This window comes from Notolepis coatsorum (assembly GCF_963971535.1).
Source record: "Notolepis coatsorum genome assembly, chromosome: 15".
NCBI classification, from domain to species: Eukaryota; Metazoa; Chordata; class Actinopteri; order Aulopiformes; family Paralepididae; genus Notolepis; species Notolepis coatsorum.
This window is the reverse complement of record NC_140179.1, coordinates 16,053,344-16,080,150: the sequence shown is the minus strand read 5'-3', so window position 1 is coordinate 16,080,150 and position 26,807 is coordinate 16,053,344. Positions and strand designations below refer to the sequence as shown.

General features: G+C 45.0%; 1 protein-coding gene across 2 annotated transcripts in view; it reads right to left on the bottom strand.

Moving 5' to 3' along the window:
* The window catches only part of septin12 (septin 12), a 156,915-nt gene that overhangs the window by 41,944 nt on the left and 88,164 nt on the right, over positions 1–26,807 (bottom strand). For both annotated transcript variants that reach the window (XM_084331151.1, XM_084331152.1), the window contains exon 2: positions 4,400–4,849. In XM_084331151.1, the coding sequence (XP_084187277.1) occupies positions 4,400–4,849 (450 nt within the window). The remainder of the gene's footprint in view (positions 1–4,399; positions 4,850–26,807) is intronic.

The window sequence follows — 26,807 nt, the reverse complement described above, 5'->3', positions numbered from 1 at the left end:
CACACACACACACACACACACACATTCGATGCTAGTGAAGACCCCCCCCCACCTACACACACACACACACTGCAGGGTCTAGCCATGACCTTTTAATCCTCTTTACCTGTGTGTGTGTGTGTGTGTGTGTGTGTGTGTGTGTGTGTGTGTGTGTGTGTGTGTGTGTGTGTGTGTGTGTGTGTGTGTGTGTGTGTGTGTGTGTGTGTGTGTGTGTGTGTGTGTGTGTGTGTGTGTGTGTGTGTGTGTGTGTGTGTGTGTGTGTGTGGAAGTGGACTAGACACCGTCAGGAGCTGTAATGACTCATACACACATTATGATGCAGACAGACAGACAGACAGACAGACAGACAGACAGACAGACAGACAGACAGACATAGAGACAGACAGACAGACAGACAGACAGACAGACAGACAGACAGACAGACAGACATAGAGACAGACAGACAGACATAGAGACAGACAGACAGACAGACATAGAGACAGACAGACAGACAGACATAGAGACAGACAAGCAGACTGACAGACAGGCAGACAAGCAGACAGACAGACAGACAGACATAGAGACAGACAGACAGACAGACATAGAGACAGACAAGCAGACTGACAGACAGACAGACAGACATAGAGACAGACAGACAGACAGACAGACATAGAGACAGACAAGCAGACTGACAGACAGGCAGACAGACAGACAGACATAGAGACAGACAGACAGACAGACAGACAGACATAGAGACAGACAAGCAGACTGACAGACAGGCAGACAGACAGACAGACAGACCCTCGTAGCCCCTGGACAGGAAGACCCCAACGCTTGAAACTCACTTCCTCTCTTCCCATGAAGAGCAAGATATACACCTTATCCATACAAACAGAGAGAGAGAGAGAGAGAGAGAGAGAGAGAGAGAGAGAGAGAGAGAGAGAGAGAGAGAGAGACAGACAGAGGGAGAGAGACAGAGAGAGAGACAGAGGGAGAGAGAGAGAGACAGAGAGAGATATATAGAGGGAGAGAGAGAGACTGAGAGGGAGAGAGACAGAGAGATAGAGAGAGAGACACAGAGAGAGACAGAGAGAGATATATAGAGAGGGAGAGAGTGAGCGAGAGAAAGGAAGTGAGATAGCCAACATAACATGTGTCTATGTTACAGCCATGATATATGACAAGACTATGCTATATTACATGACAGATGACAGGACTATGCTATAGCCATGATGACAGACATTTTATAGCATGTCTGCACTTTATGTGCTCATTTCATCATTCATGTCTTTTCTATTCTACTAAAACTGAATCAAACCATAAACAAGGTGGCCTGTTGGGATGTTAGATCCTAATGTGAAAAACTGTGATTTTATATGTCTGCTCATTTAATTATTTTACTTATTTTTACTTTTATCTCTATGCCCCACTATCCGCTGGGTGCATACTCTGACCTTTGTCATGTTTTGTAACAGATTACAGAAATTCAAGAAGCCTATTGGAACGTGAGGTTCTGACATGATTTGATTAATATATCTGCATTATTTTATGCTTTGCTCTTGCTGCTTGTTTTACACTGATTTTATGTCTTATTTTTTACTGATGTAAAGCACGTTGGACTGTAATCCCCTGTATGAAAGGTGCTATACAAATATATGACAAGACTATGTTACATTACATGATATATGACAAGACTATGTATGTTGTGTATATTGCCACACACACACACACCCACCCACCCACCCACCCAATCTCCCACCCACCCACCCACCCACGTACGTACGTACGTACGTACGTACGGCACGCACGCACACACACACACACACACACACACACACACACACACACACACACACACACACACACACACACACACACACACACACACACACACACACACACACACACACACACACACACACACACACACACACACACACACACACACACACACACACACACACACACACATCCACATACACACACACAATCTAATTGTCAATATCATTTGCCAGTGGCTATTAGACCACAAACAGCAACAAACAAATCAACCAACCAAGATACAAGCTGTGTTTCTTACAGTAGAACTTTAGGATTAGAGGATTAAAGATACAGACACACACACACACATACACACACTCACACACATACAGACACACAGAGACAGACAGACAGACATACACAACCTGCTTTGACTTCCTGTGGTTGGGTCCAACCTGTCTGTGTGTGTGTGTATGTCTGTGTCTGTGTGTGTGTGTGTGTGTGTATGTCTGTGTCTGTGTGTGTATATGTGTGTCTGTGTGTATGTCTGTGTCTGTGTGTATATGTGTGTCTGTGTGTGTATATGTGTGTCTGTGTGTGTCTGTGTATGTCTGTGTATGTGTGTGTCTGTGTGTGTCTGTGTATGTGTGTGTGTGTCTGTGTGTGTGTCTGTGTGTGTCTGTGTACGTATGTGTGTGTACGTGTGTGTCTGTATGTGTCTGTGTGTGTATGTGTATGTGTGTGTCTGTGTGTGTATGTGTGTGTCTGTGTGTGTGTGTGTGTGTGTGTGTGTGTGTCTGTCTGTCTGTGTGTGTCTGTGTGTCTATGTGTCTGTGTGTGTGTGTGTGTCTGTCTGTGTGTGTCTGTGTGTCTGTCTGTGTGTGTCTGTCTATGTGTATGTGTGTGTGTGTCTGTCTATGTGTGTGTGTCTGTCTGTGTGTGTCTGTGTGTCTGTCTATGTGTCTGTGTGTGTGTGTCTATGTGTCTGTGTGTGTGTGTGTGTATGTGTGTGTATGTGTGTGTCTGTGTGTATATGTGTGTGTATGTCTATGTGTCTGTGTGTGTCTGTGTGTGTGTGTGTCTGTCTGTGTATGTGTGTGTCTGTCTGTGTCTGTCTGTGTGTGTCTGTCTATGTGTGTGTGTGTGTCTGTCTGTGTGTGTGTGTATGTGTGTGTCTGTGTGTGTCTGTCTATGTGTCTGTGTGTGTGTGTCTGTCTGTCTGTGTGTGTCTGTCTATGTGTCTGAGTGTGTGTGTCTGTCTGTATGTGTCTGTGTGTGTGTGTGTCTGTCTGCATGTGTCTGTGTGTGTCTGTGTGTGTCTGTCTGTGTGTGTCTGTCTGTGTGTGTGTGTCTGTCTGTATGTGTCTGTGTGTGTCTGTGTGTGTCTGTCTATGTGTGTGTGTGTCTGTCTATGTGTGTGTGTGTCTGTCTGTCCATAACCACGGGAACTCCTACATGTCTCCTCCTAAGCGCGGGATGGTTGACAGTTAGCCAGCGACCTGCTCTTCTGAACTCTTTTGGAAATCGGTCAAAGGTTGACGACACAGATCGTGCTAATTATAGCTGTAAACAATTAGAAGGGAGGTGAGACACTCAGACACTCAGAGAGGCAGTCATGAGGCAGAAGACATGGACACAAGAGGGATGAGGGACATGAGAGACACAAGAGGGATGAGGGACATGAGAGGGATGAGGGACACAAGAGGGATGAGGGACATGAGAGGGATGAGGGACATGAGAGGGATGAGGGACACAAGAGGGATGAGGGACATGAGAGGGATGAGGGACACAAGAGGGATGAGGGACATGAGAGGGATGAGGGACATGAGAGGGATGAGGGACACAAGAGGGATGAGGGACATGAGGGACACAAGAGGGATGAGGGACATGAGAGGGATGAGGGACATGAGGGACACAAGAGGGATGAGAGACATGAGACACAAGAGGGATGAGAGACATGAGAGACAAGAGGGATGAGAGACATGAGACACAAGAGGGATGAGGGACATGAGACACAAGAGGGATGAGAGACATGAGACACAAGAGGGATGAGGGACATGAGGGACACAAGAGGGATGAGGGACATGAGGGACACAAGAGGGATGAGGGACATGAGACACAAGAGGGATGAGAGACATGAGACACAAGAGGGATGAGGGACATGAGAGACACAAGAGGGATGAGAGACATGAGGGACATGAGACACAAGAGGGATGAGGGACATGAGAGACACAAGAGGGATGAGAGACATGAGAGACACAAGAGGGATGAGGGACATGAGAGACACAAGAGGGATGAGAGACATGAGAGACACAAGAGGGATGAGGGACATGAGAGACACAAGAGGGATGAGAGACATGAGGGACACAAGAGGGATGAGGGACATGAGAGACACAAGAGGGATGAGAGACATGAGAGACATGAGAGACACGAGAGACATGAGACACATGAGAGAGAGAGACAGACAGACAGAGAGAAAGAGAGAGGTTTGTGTGTGGATGTCTCATAGAGTCCATGTATGTGTCATATACACACATTCACACAACATAATGTCTGTATGTCTGAGTGATATATATGTGTGTGTGTGTGTGTGTGTGTGTGTGTGTGTGTGTGCGTGTGTGTGTGTGTCTGTGTGTGCGTGTGTGTGGGAGGGACTCACCCACGACCATGATGTTGAACTCAAACCCGGCCTTCATGGTCTTGCGTCTCATCTGGTCCAGAACGGCCTCGATGCCCACGTAGCCAAACAGGTTGCCAGTCCGTATGATGCCGGCCGTGGGCAGGCCTGGCAGGCCTGTCACCGGCTGGTGCATCACGGGGCTGTCCGTCGCCGCCGGCACCACCTTCACCTCCACCTTCACCTCCACCTCCACCTCCTTCTCCACCTCCACCTCTCGCTCCACCTCCGGCCTCGACGAGCTCTCGTGCTCCGGCTGCGGGCGTGCTGCGTTGTTGTCGTCGTTGGCGTTGGCGGCGTCACTAGGGGGCGTGTCCCTCGCAGGGGCGTGTCCCTCGCTCTCTCCCTCTCTGGCTCCTCCCTCTTCCTCCTTTGTCACTCTGTCCTCTGCCTCTTTCTCCTCCATCGGGGCGGACGTCTCTTTAGCTGTGTCTGGTGGAGAGGGAGGGAGAGAGAGGGAGAGAGACAGAGAGAGTGAGGGAGAGAGTGAGGGAGAGAGAGGGAGGGAGAGAGAGGGAGGGAGAGAGAGGGAGGGAGAGAGAAACATTTAAACACAAACCAAATGTAAATGTATTGTAACATAGAAGTAATCCAATACACTTCCAAAGTCATATTTAAGACCTCAGACTTTTTAAGACTTAAAATGATTATTATGATTATCAACCTTCATTCCAAAGTCTGTAAACACTGGAAATAATCTCGGTTACTATGTCCACACGCAACCAATGCAACCGGGGTGAGCCCAAAACTCCACCCTGGACTCCGGTTTTGAAAGAACACGGTTGCAGTGTTCCAAAAACCCGGTTGCGTGTGGACGAACAGTGCAACTGCGCACATTAAACCACGGTTACCTAAAACCCTGCGTTCGTGTGGACAGGGCCTGAATCTCAATCGAACTGAATCACATGGATTCTAGACTGTAATGTATTCATTGCCTTTCAAAGGGAGGACGGGTCATAATGTCCTCACATCGCCCCATAAAACCACATTTCTTGGAATTTCAACAGGTCCTCACAAGTATAGTAATACAGGCACACACACACACACAGGTCAGGCTGTGTGTTTGATCATTGACTCCCAAGATCAGTCTGAGTGAGTGTTAAACTGAGACACCTCTCTCTCTCTCTCTCTCTCTCCCTTTCTGTGTCTCCCTGTCTGTCTGTCTCTCTCTCTCCTCTCTCTCCCTGTCTGTCTCCCTCTCTCTCTCTCTCTCTCTCTCTCCCTGTCTGTCTGTCTGTCTGTCTCTCTCTCTCTCTCCCTTTCTGTGTCTCCCTGTCTGTCGCTCTCTCTCTCTCTCTACACACACACACCATCTGTCCTTTTGATCTGAGCACCTTAATATGTTAAATACCTCTGTGTTTTGGGGCAGAAAAACTGAGCAAGAGCTTTGAAGTCAAAGATACACAAACATGTCTCTCTCTCTCTATTCTCTCTCTATCTGTCTCTCTCAGGCCCTGTCCACACGAGAGTTTGGATTTAATATGACCGAAGTTTGAAAAAATAAAACTCCGTCCACACGGTGAACACAGGTGGACAACCGTGTATAACTGCGTACTCACGGGCAGAGCTGGAACCCAGCAACCGATACATTTAGTACAATGTAATACAATGCCAAAGCAGTAGGCGGCGATGTTGTTCAGACATGAAGGCCATTTCAACCAATCAGAAAAGACTGAACGCTCACTAAACTTCCTGTTGGGTCGCGATCTGCCATTAATTTACTGAAGAAGAAGAAGTAAACTTCCTGTTTAGAAGCACAGCTGGACCCTATTGATCATTTTGCCAACGGAACATATATTTTCAGCAAAGAAAGAAACTGCAATAAACAAACGGATACATTCACTGTGTTCTGCCTCTCATTTTGTTGATGAAACAAAACCATCAGCAACACAATTTACCACCAAGAGCGGATAGTTTAGTCTCACAAAAAAGATCTCCGGTGTTGTTAGCTACATGCTAATGTCAATGGCATTCTCTATGTATAGTATATAGCTTAAATGCTAACGTAATAATGTAACGTTAACGCTAGTATAATGAATGGATGCAAACGTTATTTAACACATTGCAGAATGGGTACAATACAATACGGCTCAATACAAACAATTGTTAAGGGGATGCAGTCTGGACTGGGTTCCTTATAACAATAACTTGACAACACATGAGTTTAGTTTAGCTGCAGCTACATGTTTACTCTGAGCGTCAACAGACATCAGTCGATCACAACACTCTTCAACACAGACGATACGTTTTTAACAAAAGTTTGTTACAATCATTTTCATATAACGCTACTTGGGACAGCTCTGCTGTAAACACTGGTGTAGTTGGCTCTGCTCTAATCTCTCTACCCCGCGGTCTGCCGTGAACATGGGGAATAATTGCGACAGCTCTGCTGTAAACACTGGGAATAACCCCGGTTGCTATGCCCACACGCAACTGCAAAACCGCACAACTCCACCCTGGCCACCGGTTTCAAAGACCGCGGTTGCAGTGTAGCAAATCCCCGGTTGTGTGTGGCCGAACAGTGCAACTGCGCACATACAATCACGGTTACATTAAACCCAGCGTTCGTGTGGACGGGGCCTCAGTCTCTCTCTCGCTCTCCCAGTCTTTCTCTCTGTCTCTCTCTCAGTCTCTCTATCTCTCTCTTTGCCTCTATCTATCTCTGTCTCTCTCTCTCTCTCTTTGCCTCTATCTCTGTCTCTCTCTCTGTCACCCCCCCCCCCCCCCCCCCCGCTTTCTCTCTTTCCCGAATTTCCCCAAGGGAATCAATAAAGGTATATTATCTCTCTCTGTCTAGCTCTATCGCTCTCTCTCTCTCTCCCTCCATCTCTCTCCCTCTGCCTCCCTTTGTCTCAAATTCAAACAGTCAACATATTTTGCAGCTAATATCGCACACAATGATTGGAATGAGGTGAACAGACTGAAAACGTATTGAACAGATATTTCCATTGCAGATGTTAACAGAGGTTTGGGGACATCATTACAACAGTGACTCCAGTGTTAATAATATCATATTGTGATGGTGATATCATTACAACAGTGACTCCAGTGTTAATAATATCATATTGTGATGGTGATTCACACCCCAAGGAGATACAGAAGAATACCTTTCTAACGCCATGTTTAGACGGAACCGCTAGCAGGTGAATCCGGAATTTTTTTTTTTCGGATGTGCCTTTTGTTTATACGGCAACAGCGTTTTTGCGGGGAGAATCCGCAAAAAAGTGAGACCACCTTCCTGGGTGGAAATCCTAGAAACGATACACCTTCGCGCTATCATCTGAACAGTCAAACCGCATAAAACTATGACGAAAGGGTTGTCAAGGCTCTCGTTGCGTACTGCTTACGTCACAAGCATGCGCCAGTAGCCTAGAAGCGTAAACAAAGCGAACAAGCATGTCTGATTCTATCCACGGAGATCACCTGAAGGCTACATTGGCAGTACTTTTAAATACACAAGAATCAGTCCAGCGGCTATCGCAACTGTCTGTGTGACTCTGCTTTGGTCCAATCACATTCCCCCACCCACAGTCTGCGAATCAGAGGCAGAGTAGGGCGGGTCTTCACAGCATGCCTGGTTGTCTCAATGACCTGAGGCAGTGTAGCGTATGGGTTGCGTGAATATTTTCCCTAACAGAGTTAGGTTTGCGCAATCTGATTGGCCACTGACGTTTCTGGTCATGTGACATCTGCGCCAATCGTGTGACAGCAGGGCTCCGTCGTCTCGAGTCGACTACACTTTTACAGCCTCGTCTGCACGCAGAATTCCATCCCAAAACACTAGTCTAAACGCAACATTAAAAGTGAGACCGCAAGACGACTTTTGCGGTTTCTGTTCAGACTCTCTCCGTCTAAACATGGCCTAACACACACATAAACACACACACACACTTAATGCTAGTGAAGACCCTCCACCTACACACACACACACACACATACACACACACACACACACACACACACACATATACACAGGTCATAAAGGTATGGTCATCAGATTGTTAGGGGGCTTTCTCATTAGGAACGGGTGCTCCGCTCCGTCCTCGCTCCATCCTGAGTGCGAACTCCAGTGCGAACTCCCCCCCTCCCTCTGGTTTGTGTACATACACACTGCAGTCTGGTTCGCTCCAGTTTTTGTTTACGGTTTGCGTTTTGAGCGTGTAAACTGCCGTAGGCGATGATGTCACTCTCGAACGTCAACACATGAAGAGTTGAACACATGGAAACTGAATGCCCGATATAAAGAAACGAATAACCAATAAATTATTAAAGTTATCTTTGAGCCTCTGTTGTCAAGCCTTGTCAATATAACCCACCCCCTTTTCTCATGAATGGAACTTTTGTCATGGAGTCCGCTTTGAGCGTTTCCTGGGTTAGCGGCTAACGCTAGTTAGCTTGGCCTATTTATGGGATAACTTAGCAGCTAACGTTAGCCCATTGCTTGCGTCAATTATATTGCATGTCACTGGTCTATAGAAATAAATGCATTCGAACAAGAAACTAATGTATAGACATAGCAATGGCAAAAAAAATTGCCAGGCCTAATGCGAGCCAGGGAAGTCTTGGGCTTGTAACGTGGCTTCATGTTTTCATCCACTGAGCCGTGAGGCTCAACATGCTTGTTTGGTTGAGGTCTGAACTCGCCAAATTGCGCATAAATATCGTTTTTGTGGTTATTGTCCAGTTGTTGCTGTATGTTTTTATCTGCCCAAAATTCAAGCAAGCATTAAAGCATTACAGTAATGACGTTGTGTGTGTCAGCAAGTTGATACAGCAAGCCTCTTCCGTGTTTTGGTACAAGCTTGTACACCACGCCCCCCACTCCATCGTCGGGGACGCTGGTTCGCACCCGAGACCACCTATTCCAGCAGTCCAGGTTTGGAGCGAATCAGCGTCCCCGGTGACGGGGGGAGCGTTCTCATCAGGGACGATCACACCCTATTTTGATGCGATCGCACTCTGATTCGACCCCGAATGGCTAGTGTGAAAGCCCCCTTAGATTACAGAGAAACAGATAGAAAGAGAGAGAGAGAGAGAGAGACACACAGAGAGAGAGACAGAGAGAGAGACAGAGAGAGAGACAGAGAGAGAGACAGACAGACAGACAGACAGACAGGTCTCACTTTCAGGGTAGGATTTGTGGGAAAGAAAACAGAAGGGGTTGTGACTACCTTTAAAAAAATCTATGTTTTATGTCAGCCATAAAAAATTATATAGTTATATTATATATCCATATAAACCTGCCAGATCACACCCTGCCGACTTACACTGGCGTTCTGCCATCAGGTCTGTGGATAGAATGCATCTGACTCGTCTTTAAACATGTACCTTAAAGCCATCAGGCTAAACCTCTCCCTTTAAACAGACTTTCAGAAGGATCTCTCCAGTTAAACAGACTTCCAGAAGGATCTCTCCAGTTAAACAGACTTCCAGAAAGATCTCTCCCTTTAAACAGACTTCCAGAAGGATCTCTCCAGTTAAACAGACTTCCAGAAGGATCTCTCCAGTTAAACAGATTTACAGAAGGATCTCTCCAGTTAAACAGACTTCCAGAAGGATCTCTCCCTTTAAACAGACTTCCAGAAGGATCTCTCCAGTCAAACAGACTTCCAGAAGGATCTCTCCAGTCAAACAGACTTCCAGAAGGATCTCTCCAGTTAAACAGACTTACAGAAGGATCTCTCCAGTTAAACAGACTTCCAGAAGGATCTCTCCCTTTAAACAGACTTCCAGAAGGATCTCTCCAGTCAAACAGACTTCCAGAAGGATCTCTCACTTTAAACAGACTTCCAGAAGGATCTCTCCCTTTAAACAGACTTCCAGAAGGTTCTCTCCAGTCTATAAATCTGACCACATTCTTTTGTTTTATATGAGGTTGTTTTAGCGGTTCTACTAACTGGTTACCAGGCTGCATGTAAATGTAACCACTGAGAGAGAGAGCGAGAGCGAGAGAGAGAGACTGTGACAGAGATAGACACAGAGAGAGAGAGAGGAGAGAGAGAAAGAGAGAGAGAGAGAGAGACAGAAAGAGAGACACACACAGAGAGAGACAGAGAGAGACTGTGACAGAGATAGAGACACAGAGAGAGAGAGGAAAGAGAGAGAGAGAGAGAGAGAGAAAGAGAGAGAGAGAGAGGGAGGGAGAGAGGACTTAGGCTGCGGTTACACTAATGGAAAGAGAGAGAGAGAGAGAGAGAGAGAGAGAGAGAGAGAGAGAGAGAGAGAGAGAGAGAGAGAGAGAGAGAGAGAGAGAGAGAGGACTTAGGCTGAGGTTAGACTAGTGTATTCCTGGCGTTTTTTTTATACGTTTTTGACGACGTATCATGTCCTATCTACACAGAAACGCGTTTTTTGGCGTTTTTTTGTGGATACGGCTGAAACGCAAAATTGTGTTTGCGTTTGGAGATACGCAAAAAAAACGCCAGGAATACAGCGTGTAGTCAGCACGGAGCAGTTGTTGCGAAAACGCCCATGCGCAGTAGATACCATCTGCGTGCCCTTCCTGTGTACAGTGTGTGTGTTTGGGACAGAGCTCCGTGTCCCAAATAGCTTCAGCTACCATGTGTTGTCAAGTTATTGTTATAAGGACCCCAGTCCAAGCTACAACAGTCTGCATTCCCTTAACAATTGTTTGTATTGAGCCGTATTGTATTGTACCCATATGCAATATGTTAAATAAAGTTTACATCCATTCATTCTGCTAGCATTACCGATTGCATGAGCTGGCTAACGTGAGCTATCAGGATTCAGACCCTGTTAGCTCAGAGTTCCTCTTTCAACTTAACAAGCATTAAACAAAATGGCCCAGTCATCTATTCACCTTTGTTTAATACACACAGCGTTGTCTCTAATGTTATCTAACTACTGATAGCTCGCGATATCATCAGTTTCGTGCTGGCTAAGTAGCGTGAGCTAACGTTAGCTTCTAGCCACAATGATATAGTTATAATGGCATACTCCATTGACGTTAGCATGCAGCTAACAATGCTACCGATCGTTTTTAGACTAAACTATCTGCTCTTGGTGGTCACTTGTGTTGATGTTAGTTTTGTTTCATCAACAAATGACAGGCAGAACACACAGTGAATGTATCCGTTTTGTTTATTGCACTTTTATTAGGCTTTGCTGAAAAAAGAATTGCTGCATTGAGTGAGCAAGCAAGATGGTGGCGCGGCATAGGCGCCTGCCTTATTGACATTTCTTTGCTGGAGCTTCCACCAGGAAGTGTATTGGCACATTCGTTCTGATTGGTTGAAATTGCCTTCATGTTTGCCACCTACTGCCACCTACTGCTTTGGCAGTGTACTACATCAGTGTGCTTGGCTGACAAAAACGAAAAAAAACGAAAGTGTGACTCAGGCGCACGACGTCGCGGCGATACGCATAAGAAAACAATACGAAGATGATACGAAAGGTGTAACCTCTGCCTTAGGCTGCGGTTACACTAATGGCCAGTTTTCGTTTTGTTGTCAGGGTCAGTTTAGCTTTTCAGAACGCAACGTAATGGCAGGCAAGTTAGACATTGTTTTTGCCTCGTGAGCACACTGATGTATATACATGTAGTACAATGCCAAAGCAGTAGGTGGCAGTAGGTGGCGAACATGAAGGCAATTTTCAACCAATCAGAAAAGTTGACTGTGCCAATACACTTCCTGCAAAAAATCAACAAGTCCACCATCTTCAAATGCCTCGCGTGAGCCATTTAGCCAACGTAGCATTTATTTTTCAGCAAAGAAAGTGCAATAAACAAAACGGATACATTCACTGTGTGTTCTGCCTCATTTGTTGATGAAACAAAACTAACATCAACACAATTGACCACCAAGAGCGGAGTTTTAGACTCAACGTTAGTAGGTAGCTAACGTTAGCTCACGTTAGCCAGCCAGCACAAAACTGATGATATAAGGAGCTATCAGTAGCTAGATAACATTAGAGACAACGCCTCATGTATTAAACAAAGGTGAATAGATGACTGGGCCATTTTGTTTAATGCTTGTTATGTTGAAAGAGGAGCTCTGAGCTAACAGGGTCTGGTAGCTAGGTAGCTACGGTAGGTAGCTAACGTTAGCTCACGTTAGCCAGCTGCTCATGCAATCGTTAATGCTAGCAGAATGAATGGATGTAAACTTTATTTAACAGATTGCAGAATGGGTACAATACAATACGGCTCAATACAAACAATTGTTAAGGGAATGCAGACTGTTGTAGCTTGGACTGGGCTCCTTATAACAATAACTTGACAACACATGGTAGCTGCAGCTATTTGGGACAGCTCTGCTGTAAACACTGGAAATAACCGTGCGGGTCTCTACTGCGCATGGGCGTTGAGCAACAACGGCTCCGTATCCGGCTCACGCAGATTACATGGCAGCATTGTCGGCGAGTTTTGGCGAGTATCCAAAACGGAAACACCTTTTCAGCGTTGCCAGTAGGGCAACCCGTTATCCTGCCAAAACGGCGTTTCTTTTTAACTTGGACAGCAAACGTAATCATTCAGCAACAAAAACCTTTCTGTATTCAATGGTGTAACCATGGCCTTAAAGGATAGGCTGTTGCTCTGAGCTACAGAGCGTGAATTGCCAAGAAACCACTGTGACTCAAGCTCTTTGTGTGTGTGTGTGTGTGTGTGTGTGTGCGTGTGTGTGTGTGTGCGTGTGTGTGTATGTGTGTGTGTGCGTGTGTGTATGGCACTGATAACCACCCAACGAGGTCTACAAATAATTATCTGACATTGCCATTTCCCAGCACACACGCATATGCACACACACACACACACACACACACACACACACACACACACACACACACACACACACACACACACACACACACACACACACACACACACACACACACACACACACACACACACACACACACACAGAGTGCCACAGGCCATTGGCAATCGCTAGTCCATATAATTTGATCAACTATAAATAACCCATCGCCACTAGCACTAGCACACAACTAATCCCAATGAGACAATTAGTTATTTAACGATAGAGAGACACTTTGAGACAGAGATGCATGATTTCTTGTTGATTCCGCAGTATAATTATACAGTAACAACAGAGTAAAAAGATATCACTGTCACTATTGTCGTGTTACTGTACGTTACGTTGCAGTACTACCGATTAATCAATATTCATTGACATGAAACCTATTCCTTCCATATGTCTACTATAACTAATATTATCTTTTGTTAAGCGGTTCTCAAACTACAGGTCACGACCAACGTGGGGTCGTGGGTAGGTGACAGTGCGGCAAGTAAAAAATATATGCCTCATTTTATAAAATGTGTATTGATAACATAGTGCTGTAATAACATTTTCTAATAAATATGCATGATAAAGTTCAACAACGTGTGCTTTTATTTTGATATTCCTTAATTCCATGTTGAAATGACGCGATACATTAAGTGTGGGGTTGCAAAAAAATCCTAAATAAAATGGGGTCTTGGTATAAAAAAGTTTGAGAACCCGTGTTAAAGGAACACGCCAACATTGTAGGAAATGTGCTTACCGTCTCATCCAGAGTCAGATGAGAAGATATATACCAATCTCCTCTCTGTGCGTTCAGTAGCAAGCTATCTGGCTGCAAGCTAGCCTAGCTTAGCACAATGAATGGAAGCGGATAGGGACCAGCTAGCCTAGCCTAGCGCAGAGAGGAGATTGGTATCTATTTTCAAAGCACAATCCCCATAATGTTAGTGTGTTCCTTTAAATTGTGAATCTATTATTGTCACTACTATCTATCCAGGCTACTGATCATCATCTTTCTTTCTATATTGTGTTTATTATAGTGATTCGTTATTTATTGATTGCCTAAAGCTTTGGCAATACTGAAATGTCCTTCATGCCAATAAAGCTTATTACATTTAAATTGAGAGAAGGGGGAAAGAGAGAGAGAGAAAAATAAAAAGAGAGAAACAGAGAGAAAAGGAAAGAGTGAGAGATAGAGAGAGAAAGGGAAAGAGAGAGTGGGGGGAGAGTCACAGAGAGAGAGAAAAGGAAAGAGAGAGAAATAAAAGGAAAGAGAGAGAGAGAAACAGAGAGAGAGAAGGAAAGAGAGAGAGGGGGAGACAGGGAGGAAAAGGGAAGAGAGAGAGATAAAATGAAAGAGAGAGAGAAAAGGAAAGCGAGAGAGGAGAGAGAGAGAGAGAGAGAGAGAGAGAGAGAGAGGGGGGGGGTGAAGGGAGACAGAGACATAGGCTGCAGGGTGGAAAGTTAGACGGTTGCTATGCGTTGCTATGGACGCCTGTCGCCATCTTTGGTTGATCACTCGCATTCATTTACATTAGGAAAGGAGGAAGGAGGAGGAAGGGATGAAGGAAAATAATAATAATAATAATAATAATAATAATAATAATAATAATAATAATAATAATAATAATAATAATAATAATAATAATAGATCAAATTTATATAGCGCCTTTCATAGAACCCAAGGTCGCTTCACAATCAGGACAAAAAATAGGGCTAGGGAAATAGGGGGGGAAAAGGGGATGAGGGAAGGTAAGGATAATGGATAATGGACCTAATCTAATCTAAACTAACTGATGGGGAAAGCCTTGGTGAAGAAGTGTGTTTTTAGAGCAGATTTTGAAGGTGTCCAGGGTTGGGGCGTTGCGGATTTCGGGGGGGAGAGAGTTCCAGAGGGTAGGGGACGCCACGCTGAAGGCTCTGTCCCAAAAGTCCGTAACCTGGTGCGAGGGATGGAGAGGAGACCTAGATCAGAGGATCGTAGGTTCCGGGATGGAGTGTGCTGGTGGAGGAGATCAGACAGGTACCGGGGGGCGAGGGCATGGAGGGACTTGTAGGTGAGGAGCAGGAGTTTGAAGGTGATGCGGAACTTGACTGGGAGCCAGTGGAGGTGGATGAGGGTGGGGGTGATGTGCTGCCAGGGCTTGGTGTGAGTGAGAACCCTGGCAGCTGAGTTCTGAACTTACTGGAGCCTGTCCAGGGCTTTGCTGGGTACCCCGAACAGGACTCCGTAACAGTAGTCCAACCGGGAGGTGATGAATGAGTGGATCAGGGTCTCAGCCACAGAGTCTGAGAGTGAGGGTCGGAGACGGGAGAAGGCAGACTTGGTGACGGATTTGATGTGGGAGTGAAATGAAAGTGTGGAGTCAAGGGTGACGCCCAGGTTACGGACTTCAGCCATGCTGCGCGCCGATACACCTATACTACCGACCAGCCAAGACGCAGAGACAGAGACAAACGGACTTAAAACAAAACTCTAACTCCGTTTAACACAACACACAGCAACCTAACAATAAATAAGCAACACTCGAATTCATAACATTAAACACAAAACAATTAGAAAAAGTTTAGAAAATCTCACTCCGCTCGCTCAAACACACGCATGCGCACAGAGAGAGAGAGAGACACAGAGACAGAGAGAGAGAGAACGAGAGAGAGAGACCGAGAGAGAGAAACAGAGAGAGAGAGACGCTTCTTGCAAAGAGAGAGACCGAGAGAGAGAGAGACAGAGAGAGAGAGGCAGAGAGAGACAGAGAGACAGAGAGAGAGAGAGAGAGAGAGAGAGAGAGAGAGAGAGAGAGAGAGAGAGAGAGAGAGAGAGAGAGAGAGAGAGAGAGAGAGAAAGAGAGAGAGAGAGAGAGAGAGAGAGAGAGAGAGAGAGAGAGAGAGAGAGAGAGAGAGAGAGAGAGAGAAAGAGACAGACACAGAGAGACAGAGGCTCACACAGCATTTGTTCAGGGGAGCTGGACAGATAAATAGAGGGGGGGGGTTTGCTAATGAAAAGACCAGAGAGAGAGAGAGAAATACAGAGAGAGAGAGATACAGAAAGAGAGAGAGACGCTTCTTGCAAAAGAGAGAGGCCGAGAGAGAGAGAGACAGAGAGAGAGAGAGAGAGAGAGACAGAGAGACAGAGAGAGAGAGAGAGAGAGAGAGAGAGAGAGAGAGAGAGAGAGAGAGAGAGAGAGAGAGAGAGAGAGAGAGAGAGAGAGAGAGAGAGAGAGGATTCGCTGGCCTCCTTTTCATCATCTGGAATTGGTGACGAGATGTTAAAGGGCACGTTCAGAGTTTTAGCTAAGGCTAACTAGCTAGAGATGTGGGAACAGCATGGGCGGGACTCTACCGATCAGACAACCTCATTGGTCACTAGGGCTACGGGGTCCTAAATGTTCCATTTAAATGCTGTCAATCACAGGATGATAACAGATTCTTTCATAATAGTCAAAACACCAGGAGATAGAATTGCGGGGCTTCAAGCTGCATCAGGGGTTAGAAACATAGCTGTAATAATAATTTTATTTTAATAATAAGTACACCTTGAAATTTGTATTAAAGGACGAATTAGTAACAGAAAAATAATGTGTCCTTTCAACTGAACATAACTTGTTAGCGTTATTCTTCACATTTATTTATTTATTTATTCCTACTTTATTGAGACAGTAGGAAGGCTGAGAGGGAGACACAGGAGAGAAGGTTCTTTATTGAGACAGTAGGAAGGCTGAGAGGGAGACAGAGTAGAGGGGACACAAGATAGAAGGTTCTGTATTGAGACAGTAGGAAGGCTGAGAGGGAGACAGAGTAGAGGAGACACAAGATAGAAGGTTCTTTATTGAGACAGTAGGAAGGCTGAGGGAGACAGAGTAGAGACGACACAGGAGAGAAGGTTCTTTATTGAGACAGTAGGAAGGCTGAGAGGGAGACAGAGTAGAGGAGACACAAGATAGAAGGTTCTTTATTGAGACAGTAGGAAGGCTGAGGGAGACAGAGTAGAGACGACACAGGAGAGAAGGTTCTTTATTGAGACAGTAGGAAGGCTGAGAGGGAGACAGAGTAGAGACACAAGATAGAAGGTTCTTTATTGAGACAGTAGGAAGGCTGAGAGGGAGACATAGTAGAGGAGACACAAGATAGAAGGTTCTTTATTGAGACAGTAGGAAGGCTGCGAGGGAGACAGAGTAGAGGAGACACAGGAGAGAAGGTTCTTTATTGAGACAGTAGGAAGGCTGAGAGAGAGACAGAGTAGAGGAGACACAGGAGAGAAAGTTCTTTATTGAGACAGTAGGAAGGCTGAGAGGGAGACCGAGTAGAGGAGACACAGGAGAGAAGGTTCTTTATTGAGACAGTAGGAAGGCTGAGAGGGAGACAGAGTAGAGGAGACACAGGAGAGAAGGTTCTTTATTGAGACAGTATGAAGGCTGAGGGAGACAGAGTAGGAGACACAGGAGGGAAGGTTCTTTATTGAGACAGTAGGAAGGCTGAGAGGGAGACAGGGTAGAGGAGACACAGGAGAGAAGGTTCTTTATTGAGACAGTAGGAAGGCTGAGAGGGAGACATAGTAGAGGAGACACAGGAGGGAAAGTTCTTTATTGAGACAGTAGGAAGGCTGAGAGAGAGACAGAGTAGAGGAGACACAGGAGAGAAGGTTCTTTATTGAGACAGTAGGAAGGCTGAGAGGGAGACAGAGTAGGAGACACAGGAGGGAAAGTTCTTTATTGAGACAGTAGGAAGGCTGAGAGGGAGACAGAGTAGAGGAGACACAGGAGAGAAGGCAGGATTCGATCCCAGGCTAGCAGGGATACATGTGGTACATGGGCAAGTGTCTTAACCACTACATTATCTTCTAAATTACATCTGATTAGCACTATTACTCAGTAGTACTAATTTATATATTTTATACCCAGTTTAATCACCTGTACATTGTATATTGCTGTTGCACTTTACTGTTACATTTGCACTCTGGTTGGACGCCAAACTCATTTTCATTGTACTGTACTTGTATCATGACAATAAATTTGACTCTAATCTAATCTAATCTCTGTTTGACTGGAATGTATCTCCTGCCAGTTGCCATCAAATCTTAAGTACATAAATGAAATGAAAAATGTCTAATGCTCATTCACATCTAAAAAAAACACGTCAATAGTACACGTTTCATATGAATCTAAAAAAAACACGTCAATAGTACACGTTTCATATGAATCCTGAGCGACACGATTCCTGATCCTCGTCGACCACGAGGACACAACTCATTCAAACACATTCACACGAAGGAAATAAAGAATTCATCTACCTCTTTCTCAAACCGCAGCAGCGCCCACAGACCCACAGGGAGTGGTGGTATGTGAAGGCCGGGGCCCAGCCCACTCCCCTGTATAGAGGTGCTAATGTCGTCATGAATACCTATAGGCCCGGTTCGGAGAACGGGGAGGCGCCGGCATTTTGGTTGAGTGTGAATGATTATCCTTTGTAGACGATTACCTTTTGTAGTTTGCTTTGCAGAAATGGTGTGAAGAGACTGCTTGTTTGGACGCGCTTCTGTTCTAGCCCTTAATGACCGCGGCTGGGGTGCAGACTGGCTTTCAACTGTAAATGGCTGTTTATTTGTTAAGGATGGAATGCTCACACTCAATTGTTTGGATTTGAGAGCATTTCCTATTACCATAGTCCACAGTAATTAGGGGTTAATTAGGGGTTTATTTCCTGGCGTTGAAAATCAGGGCTCAACGACTCCCGAGTTGAGAAATACCCCTCTGAGAAACACATACATGTAGGTATTTCACCAGAGGAAGAGGTCAAAGTGCAGAGGTCAGTTGTGTGCAATGCCTGTAGAGTTCAGGTTCAGGCGCGTTGACTGTCATGGAAGGGGACTCGCTAAAAACATGGGATCTCATGTATAAATCCAACCCCACCATAACCATAACCTCAACCCCACCATAACCATAACCTCATCATAACCATAACCTCAACCCCACCATCACCATAACCCCATCATAACCATAACCTCAACCCCACCATAACCATAACCTCATCATAACCATAACCTCAACCCCACCATAACCATAACCTCAACCTCATCATAACCATAACTTCAACCCCACCATAACTTCAGCCCCACCATAACCATAACCTCAACCCCACCATAACCATAACTTCAACCAGTATGAACCATAACCTCATCATAACCATAACTTCAACCAGTATGAACCATAACCTCATCATAACCATAACTTCAACCCTACCATAACCATAACTTCAACCCAACCATAACCATAACCTCATCATAACCATAACTTCAACCCCACCATAACCATAACTTCAACCCAACCCCACCATAACCATAACCTCAACCCCATAACCATAACTTCAGCCCCACCATAACCATAACTTCAACCCAACCCCACCATAACCATAACCTCATCATAACCATAACCTCAACTCCACCATAACCTCACCTTAACCTCATTGGACCTCACGCCTCACCTTAACTCTAACCTTCCAGTTCCAAGCCTCTCTGTCACCAGGCCCTGTTGCGGCCTCTTTGCTGATACATGATGGTTATTATAACCTCTAATACAGGATGGTTATTATAACCTCTAATACAGGATGTTATTATAACCTCTAATACAGGATGTTATTATAACCTCTAATACAGGATGGTTATTATAACCTCTAATATAGGATGGTTATTATAACCTCTAATACAGGATGGTTATTATAACCTCTAATACAGGATGTTATTATAACCTCTAATACAGGATGGTTATTATAACCTCTAATATAGGATGTTATTATAACCCTAGCACATTCAACATTTGATTCCTGACAAATTCCTGACTCCTCATCTCGAATGGTCTGAATTCAACGTGAACATTGAACCACAACTCGCATCGCTTACCAAATAAAATGATGTAATTCTGGCAGAAACGCAGCTCAGCTGACTCAGCTCTCGTCAGATGTGGTGAGCAGGCCTCCATAACAGCAGTCAGAACACGTGAAGCGGGCTCCCTAACCCTAGGCCTCTCCATGACAGCAGTAAGGCTGAGACATTTGGAAGAATCGATAAATCGGGACAAAATCGGGATAAATATCGATATTAGTAATAAAAAAAACACTAAATACTAATACTATTTTTTATTATTATTTAAACAACTAATTCATGTTTATTTTGCAGCAATTCTTTGTTGTTGCCTCCATCTTTAGTGTTACAGATTTCCCCGTTCAAAACGACCACAGTGATGCTTCTCATGTTACAGTCGTGGTCTCTGGATGTGATGGAGGAGTGCACTGCTTATTGAATGCACGGTGCAGAGTTGCAATTCAACTGAATTTACACGAAATGGGGATGTTTTAACTAAAACATGCCACAAGACCTAGTATTTTAGTATAGTATAAAGTATTTAAAAAAAATTATAATGATTTACACATACAAAAAAAAATCGATAATCACACAGTTATCGATAAATCGATAAGTGGTCTCAGCCTTAGACAGAAGTCAGAACACATGAAGCGGATCTCGCCGACCTCATCAGCGGCTGGGTGTCGGCCCGGGCAGCGTCACACCTGGGTCACGGCGGCGCTGCTCAGAGACCCGGGAAGTTCCAAAAGGGAAGATTGATCTGCAAACGTGGGACACATGAGGGTGTCACTGTGTCACACCCACCTCCCAATGAATTGGTGAACATGACTCAAATCAAATCAAATGTATTTGTAATATAGGCCCGAAATCACAACGAATTGCGTTTGGAGCGGAATGGGCTTTACAGAAGATCCAGAACAAGAAACACCATAAAATCCACATTTTAAAATCCACAACACCCCCATGCTTTCCCCAACAAAGACGAGGAACGACTCCCTAAAATATAGCAATAGGAAGACAAAAAACACCAGAGGCGCCATGGAGGAGAGAAACCTCAGATGAGCTGTCTGCCTTCTCCGTTAACGGGGCAAACGTATGGAACTCTCTGCCTACTGGCTTAAAACTGGAGTCCAATGCCAACGTCTTCAGCAGAGGACTCAAGGTATGGCTGAAATCAACGCAGCAGTCTGGTCTTGTTGTTTTGATCATGGACTCTTGCTCTGATAACTATTTGTTCTGATTCGTGGACTGGTGGACTGGTGTTGTAAACTAGCACTTGTGCTATAAACACACAAACAACACATCTGGTCTGTCCACTGTGGCTGGTCCAATGTAGCTGTGGTGTCCATTTTAAATAAACGTTTTTCATTCATTCATTCATTCAAAGGGGATCCCCCATCAGGATGTGGTGATATTATAGTGTTGCTATGGATGACCAACTCTCTCCCAAAGTCAGAACGAACTAAAGGCTGGTTTATACTCGGTGGCTCGACAGAAACGATGCATCTTCGACAGAAGAAACTGTCGCTCAACTGTTTTTCTTTCCACGTCACGCACCTCTAGAACGTTGCTATGTCACGGACGCTGTGATAGGTTGTTGTGTTACTGGATGAAATGCCAACGTTGCCATGGCTACACTTGTGGTTTCTGGTTGCAGCGAACGTGTTTATACTCAGAGATGACAGATCAGCAGAGAGGATAAACACAGTCAGGAGGAGCTCGGTGTCCTCTGTATCACAGACTTGACAGAAACCTTCCCAAAAGCCAGTGATGTACCTGAACTCGTTTCATATTTTGGGCGAACGTGAACTGAACATACTGTATTTCCGCTAGAATGGATGAACGTAATTGTGAACATGTTCATTCTCGGCGCTCTATCACCGTATAACTTTGTTCAAAAGTGTGCCAGATTTGGGACGGGCACGCACACACACACACGTGTGTGTTGCACGTGGAGAGAGAGACTTGTTAGTTACACACAACGCCCCTTCAAGGCAATGGTAGGGGAAACACTGATAAATAATCACAGTGTGATGGAAATGCCAGTATTCTGTGGTTCTATATGGGTTGTGGCAATCATTTTGACAAATAATAGCTCGCAGCAACATATTGAAAAAAGAACGATAAACCATAAACTAGTTCATTTTTGAAACCATGAACTTTAGTTAAAAATTTAGAATTATGAACTATGATCTATGAACTGAACTAGTTCATTTTAAAATGTGTGAACTGTGAACTGAACTAGTTCATGTAGGAAGTGAACTTTCCCAACACTGCCGAAAGCACAGATAACAACTCATTCACGACAAGAGACGGTTATCTTAATGTCTCAAGAACCTTAAGACGTCTCCCTGTGATGATGTCATCAAGACAAACACTAAACCCCGGTGTGTGGATCAAGAGGGATGTTTAGTCTTGTTTGCTCCAATTAAAGAGCACTCTTTAATTACTCTTTAATTACCCGCCTTTGTGGACCTTGAGCTCGTTCAGATCCTGTCCTCTGTTCCTGTCTGTCAAGAGCTCGTCTGAGAACCTGCAGCAAGACTTTTAACTGGATCTAAGTTCAAGTTTCAAGTTTCTTTATTCGTTGTCATACAGAAATACAGGATACTTTTGTATGAAATGCTTCTTTCTGTTTTGCTCCTGAGAGTGTGCTAGGTAAAAAAATTGATAATTATAAAAAGTATAATAAGTATAAAATAGAAAGTCAAGTACTTAAACAAGTGTAAACGAGACAGAAATGTTCAATATACATATGTACAATATACAACGCAGAGTAACAATACAATATAAATGGGATGAGGTCAATGGTAAGCAACACATTACCCCTATTTCAGCCTGTCTTCGTGTCTGTCTGTCTGTCTGCATGGCCACCTGTCTGTCTGCATGACCACCTGTCTGTCTGTCTGCATGGCCACCTGTCTGTCTGTCTGTCTGCATGGACACCTGTCTGTCTGTCTGCATGACCACCTGTCTGTCTGTCTGTCTGCATGGCCACCTGTCTGTCTGTCTGCATGGCCACCTGTCTGTCTGTCTGCACGGCCACCTGTCTGTCTGTCTGCATGGCCACCTGTCTGTCTGTCTGCATGACCACCTGTCTGTCTGTCTGCATGACCACCTGTCTGTCTGTCTGCATGACCACCTGTCTGTCTGTCTGCATGGCCACCTGTCTGTCTGTCTGCATGGCCACCTGTCTGTCTGTCTGTCTGCATGGCCACCTGTCTGTCTGTCTGCATGACCACCTGTCTGTCTGTCTGCATGGCCACCTGTCTGTCTGTATGACCACCTGTCTGTCTGTCTGCATGGCCACCTGTCTGTCTGTCTGTATGGCCACCTGTCTGTCTGTCTGCATGGCCACCTGTCTGTCTGTCTGCATGGCCACCTGTCTGTCTGTCTGCATGACCACCTGTCTGTCTGTCTGCATGGCCACCTGTCTGTCTGTCTGCATGGCCACCTGTCTGTCTGTCTGCATGGCCACCTGTCTGTCTGTCTGCATGGCCACCTGTCTGTCTGTCTGTCTGCATGGCCACCTGTCTGTCTGTCTGCATGGCCACCTGTCTGTCTGTCTGTCTGCATGGCCACCTGTCTGTCTGTCTGCATGGACACCTGTCTGTCTGTCTGTCTGCATGACCACCTGTCTGTCTGTCTGTCTGCATGACCACCTGTCTGTCTGTCTGCATGGACACCTGTCTGTCTGTCTGTCTGCATGACCACCTGTCTGTCTGTCTGTCTGCATGACCACCTGTCTGTCTGTCTGCATGACCACCTGTCTGTCTGTCTGCATGGCCACCTGTCTGTCTGTCTGCATGGCCACCTGTCTGTCTGTCTGCATGGCCACCTGTCTGTCTGTCTGCATGGCCACCTACAGGTTAGAGTTGATGTGATCTTTTACAGATACTTGATGACACTTAAGGCTCGATGGCCTAAAGCTACATTACTGATCTCTGGTGAACTGAGGCCTGTAGGTTGCTGGTGAGATGCCCTGCCTTGTGGAGACTCTGTCCCAGCTGGTGAGATGCCTTTCCCCCTAGGAACACCGGCTAATCCAGTCAGTATTGTCTTCTCTAAACAAACTCTTCAAAACAATATAATTTTTTTCATGAATTGCCTCATTTTATTCATCCTGTTTTGTTCTGTGTCTTGATTCATTCCTCTCTGCGCTCTTTCTACCCTCTGTGTTGTGATGCAACTGCATTCTTTCATTGTGTGACGATCGTGTTGCACTGTTTTTTATTGTAATTCCAGTACATAACTTTGTAATTATGTTTTGAAAGGTTCTTTTATAAATAAACGGTACAACATCTGAGCTTGTTTTGCTGCAATTTGGGCTTTGGCTGAAAATCCATGAGGTTAACAGAGAGGAGTAGGGTGAGTAGAAAAGTCTCCAAAATGATTTTGTATCAAAGTAATTAGTTACGTTACTCGTTACTTCCACCCCCCCATAGTGTATGTGAGTGTAGTTAGTGTGTGTAGTTAGTTAGCTAGTGTGTGTAGTTAGCTAGTGTATGTGTGTAGTGTGTGTGCAGTTAGTTAGACCTTAAAGTGCAAGACCTTAAAGTGAGGAAGGCACTTGCGTGGAGGGCTCTGAACGGCATGACCAGTGTGTGGAAATCCAACCTCCCCCGTCAAATCAAGCTCAACTTCTTTCATGCAACAGTTGAGTCTGTCCTTTTGTATGGCAGTGAATGCTGGACCTTGAAGCCCACCCTGCAGAAGTCCTTGGATGGGTGCTACACCAGAATGATGCGTGTGGTGCTCAACATCAACAGGGATGAGCATGTCACTAATGCAAACTTGTATGGGGGGGTGCTAAAGGTGAGCAATAAAGTGGCAGTCAGGAGAATGAGGCTGGCAGGTCACTGCCAGAGACACCATGAGATGCCAACCAGCAAACTTGTGCTGTGGGAACCAACACACAGGCATCGATCACGAGGACGTCCCACATTAACCTACGTGGACGTACTCAGGAGAGATGCGGGAACAGAATGCACCGGCGAGCTAGCCAGATGCATGGAGGATCGGGATGACTGGAAGCACCGATGGAGGGCCCGTCCGAGGACGACCTAGATAGATAGTTAGCTAGTGTGTGTATGTTGTTAGTTAGCTAGTGTGTGTGTATGTGTGTAGTTAGTGTGTGTAGTTTGTTAGCTACTGCGTGTTTATGTGTGTAGTTAGTGTGTATGTATGTGTATGTGTTAAGTTAGTATGATTGTAGTTAGTGTGTGTATGTGTATAGTTAGTGTGTGTAGTTTGTTAGCTACTGCGTGTTTATGTGTGTAGTTAGTGTGTATGTATGTGTATGTGTTAAGTTAGTATGATTGTAGTTAGTGTGTGTATGTGTATAGTTAGTGTGTGTAGTTAGTTAGCTACTGTGTGTGTATGTGTGTAGTTAGTGTGTATGTGTTAAGTTAGTATGTGTGTGTATAGTTAGTGTGTGTAGTTAGTTAGCTACTGTGTGTGTATGTGTGTAGTTAGTGTGTATGTATGTGTGTGTAAGTGTTAAGTTAGTATGTGTGTAGTTAGTGTGTGTATGCGTGTAGTTAGTGTGTATGTATGTGTTAAGTTAGTATGTGTGTGTATGTGTGTGTACGTGTTAAGTTAGTATGTGTGTAGTTAGTGTGTGTGTATGTGTATGTGTTAAGTTAGTATGATTGTAGTTAGTGTGTGTATGTGTATAGTTAGTGTGTGTAGTTAGTTAGCTACTGTGTGTGTAGTTAGTGTGTATGTGTTAAGTTAGTATGTGTGTGTATAGTTAGTGTGTGTAGTTAGTTAGCTACTGTGTGTGTATGTGTGTAGTTAGTGTGTATGTATGTGTGTGTATGTGTTAAGTTAGTATGTGTGTAGTTAGTGTGTGTATGCGTAGTTAGTGTGTATGTATGTGTTAAGTTAGTATGTGTGTGTACGTGTTAAGTTAGTATGTGTGTAGTTAGTGTGTGTGTATGTATGTGTGTGTGTAGTTCAGGGCAAGATGACACTTCCTCGTCTGCTCTGGGAGGACTAGTTGGTCAACACCAGTTTGTGAAAGAATCACAAATCTGAACCACTGAGGTTCCACTTCCTGTCATCCTCACCAATCAGAGCGTGACGGCGCTGTAAACAGAAGCCACGCCCACACAATCACTAACTATCTCTCTTAACCCTTTCACCGCTGCACTACCAAAACGGTTAACCCTTCCACTGCGACAATACACAGAAGGTTAACCCTTTCACTGCCACGCGACCGTCGGTTGTGTGATAGCAAAGGGTTAACCTTCTGTCGTGTGGCAGTGAAAGGGTTAATCCCAGTGTTGTTACTCATCTGAGCAGCAACCAGTCAACAGTTAAATAGTGAGTTTCATAGAAGTAGTGAAACAAATACAATCTCATAACACACATCCTCTCGCACACGGTCTGAAGCCACACACACACACACTCACACACAAAAACACACACACACACACAAAAACAAACACACACAAAAACACACTCACACTCTTGCACGATGCTCTGCAATACTAACGTCTGAGACGGGTCTAAAATGGTGCCATGCAGAGGCAGGGGGGGGGGGGCAGAGTGGGGGGGGGGGGACCATGTGCACCAGAACAGCCCGGTGCAGGATGACGTGCAACAAAACACAGAAACAAACAAAAGCAGAAGAAGCTTTTATTTCCTCTTGCTGAGTCGTCGCCACGGCGTGCGAGAACATCATCACAGACACAGTATTCCTGAGTTCTGTAAAGAAGAAACTCCTTTGAGGCTCCTACCAGAGACGCTGCTTTGTATAAGAGCCCGGGTA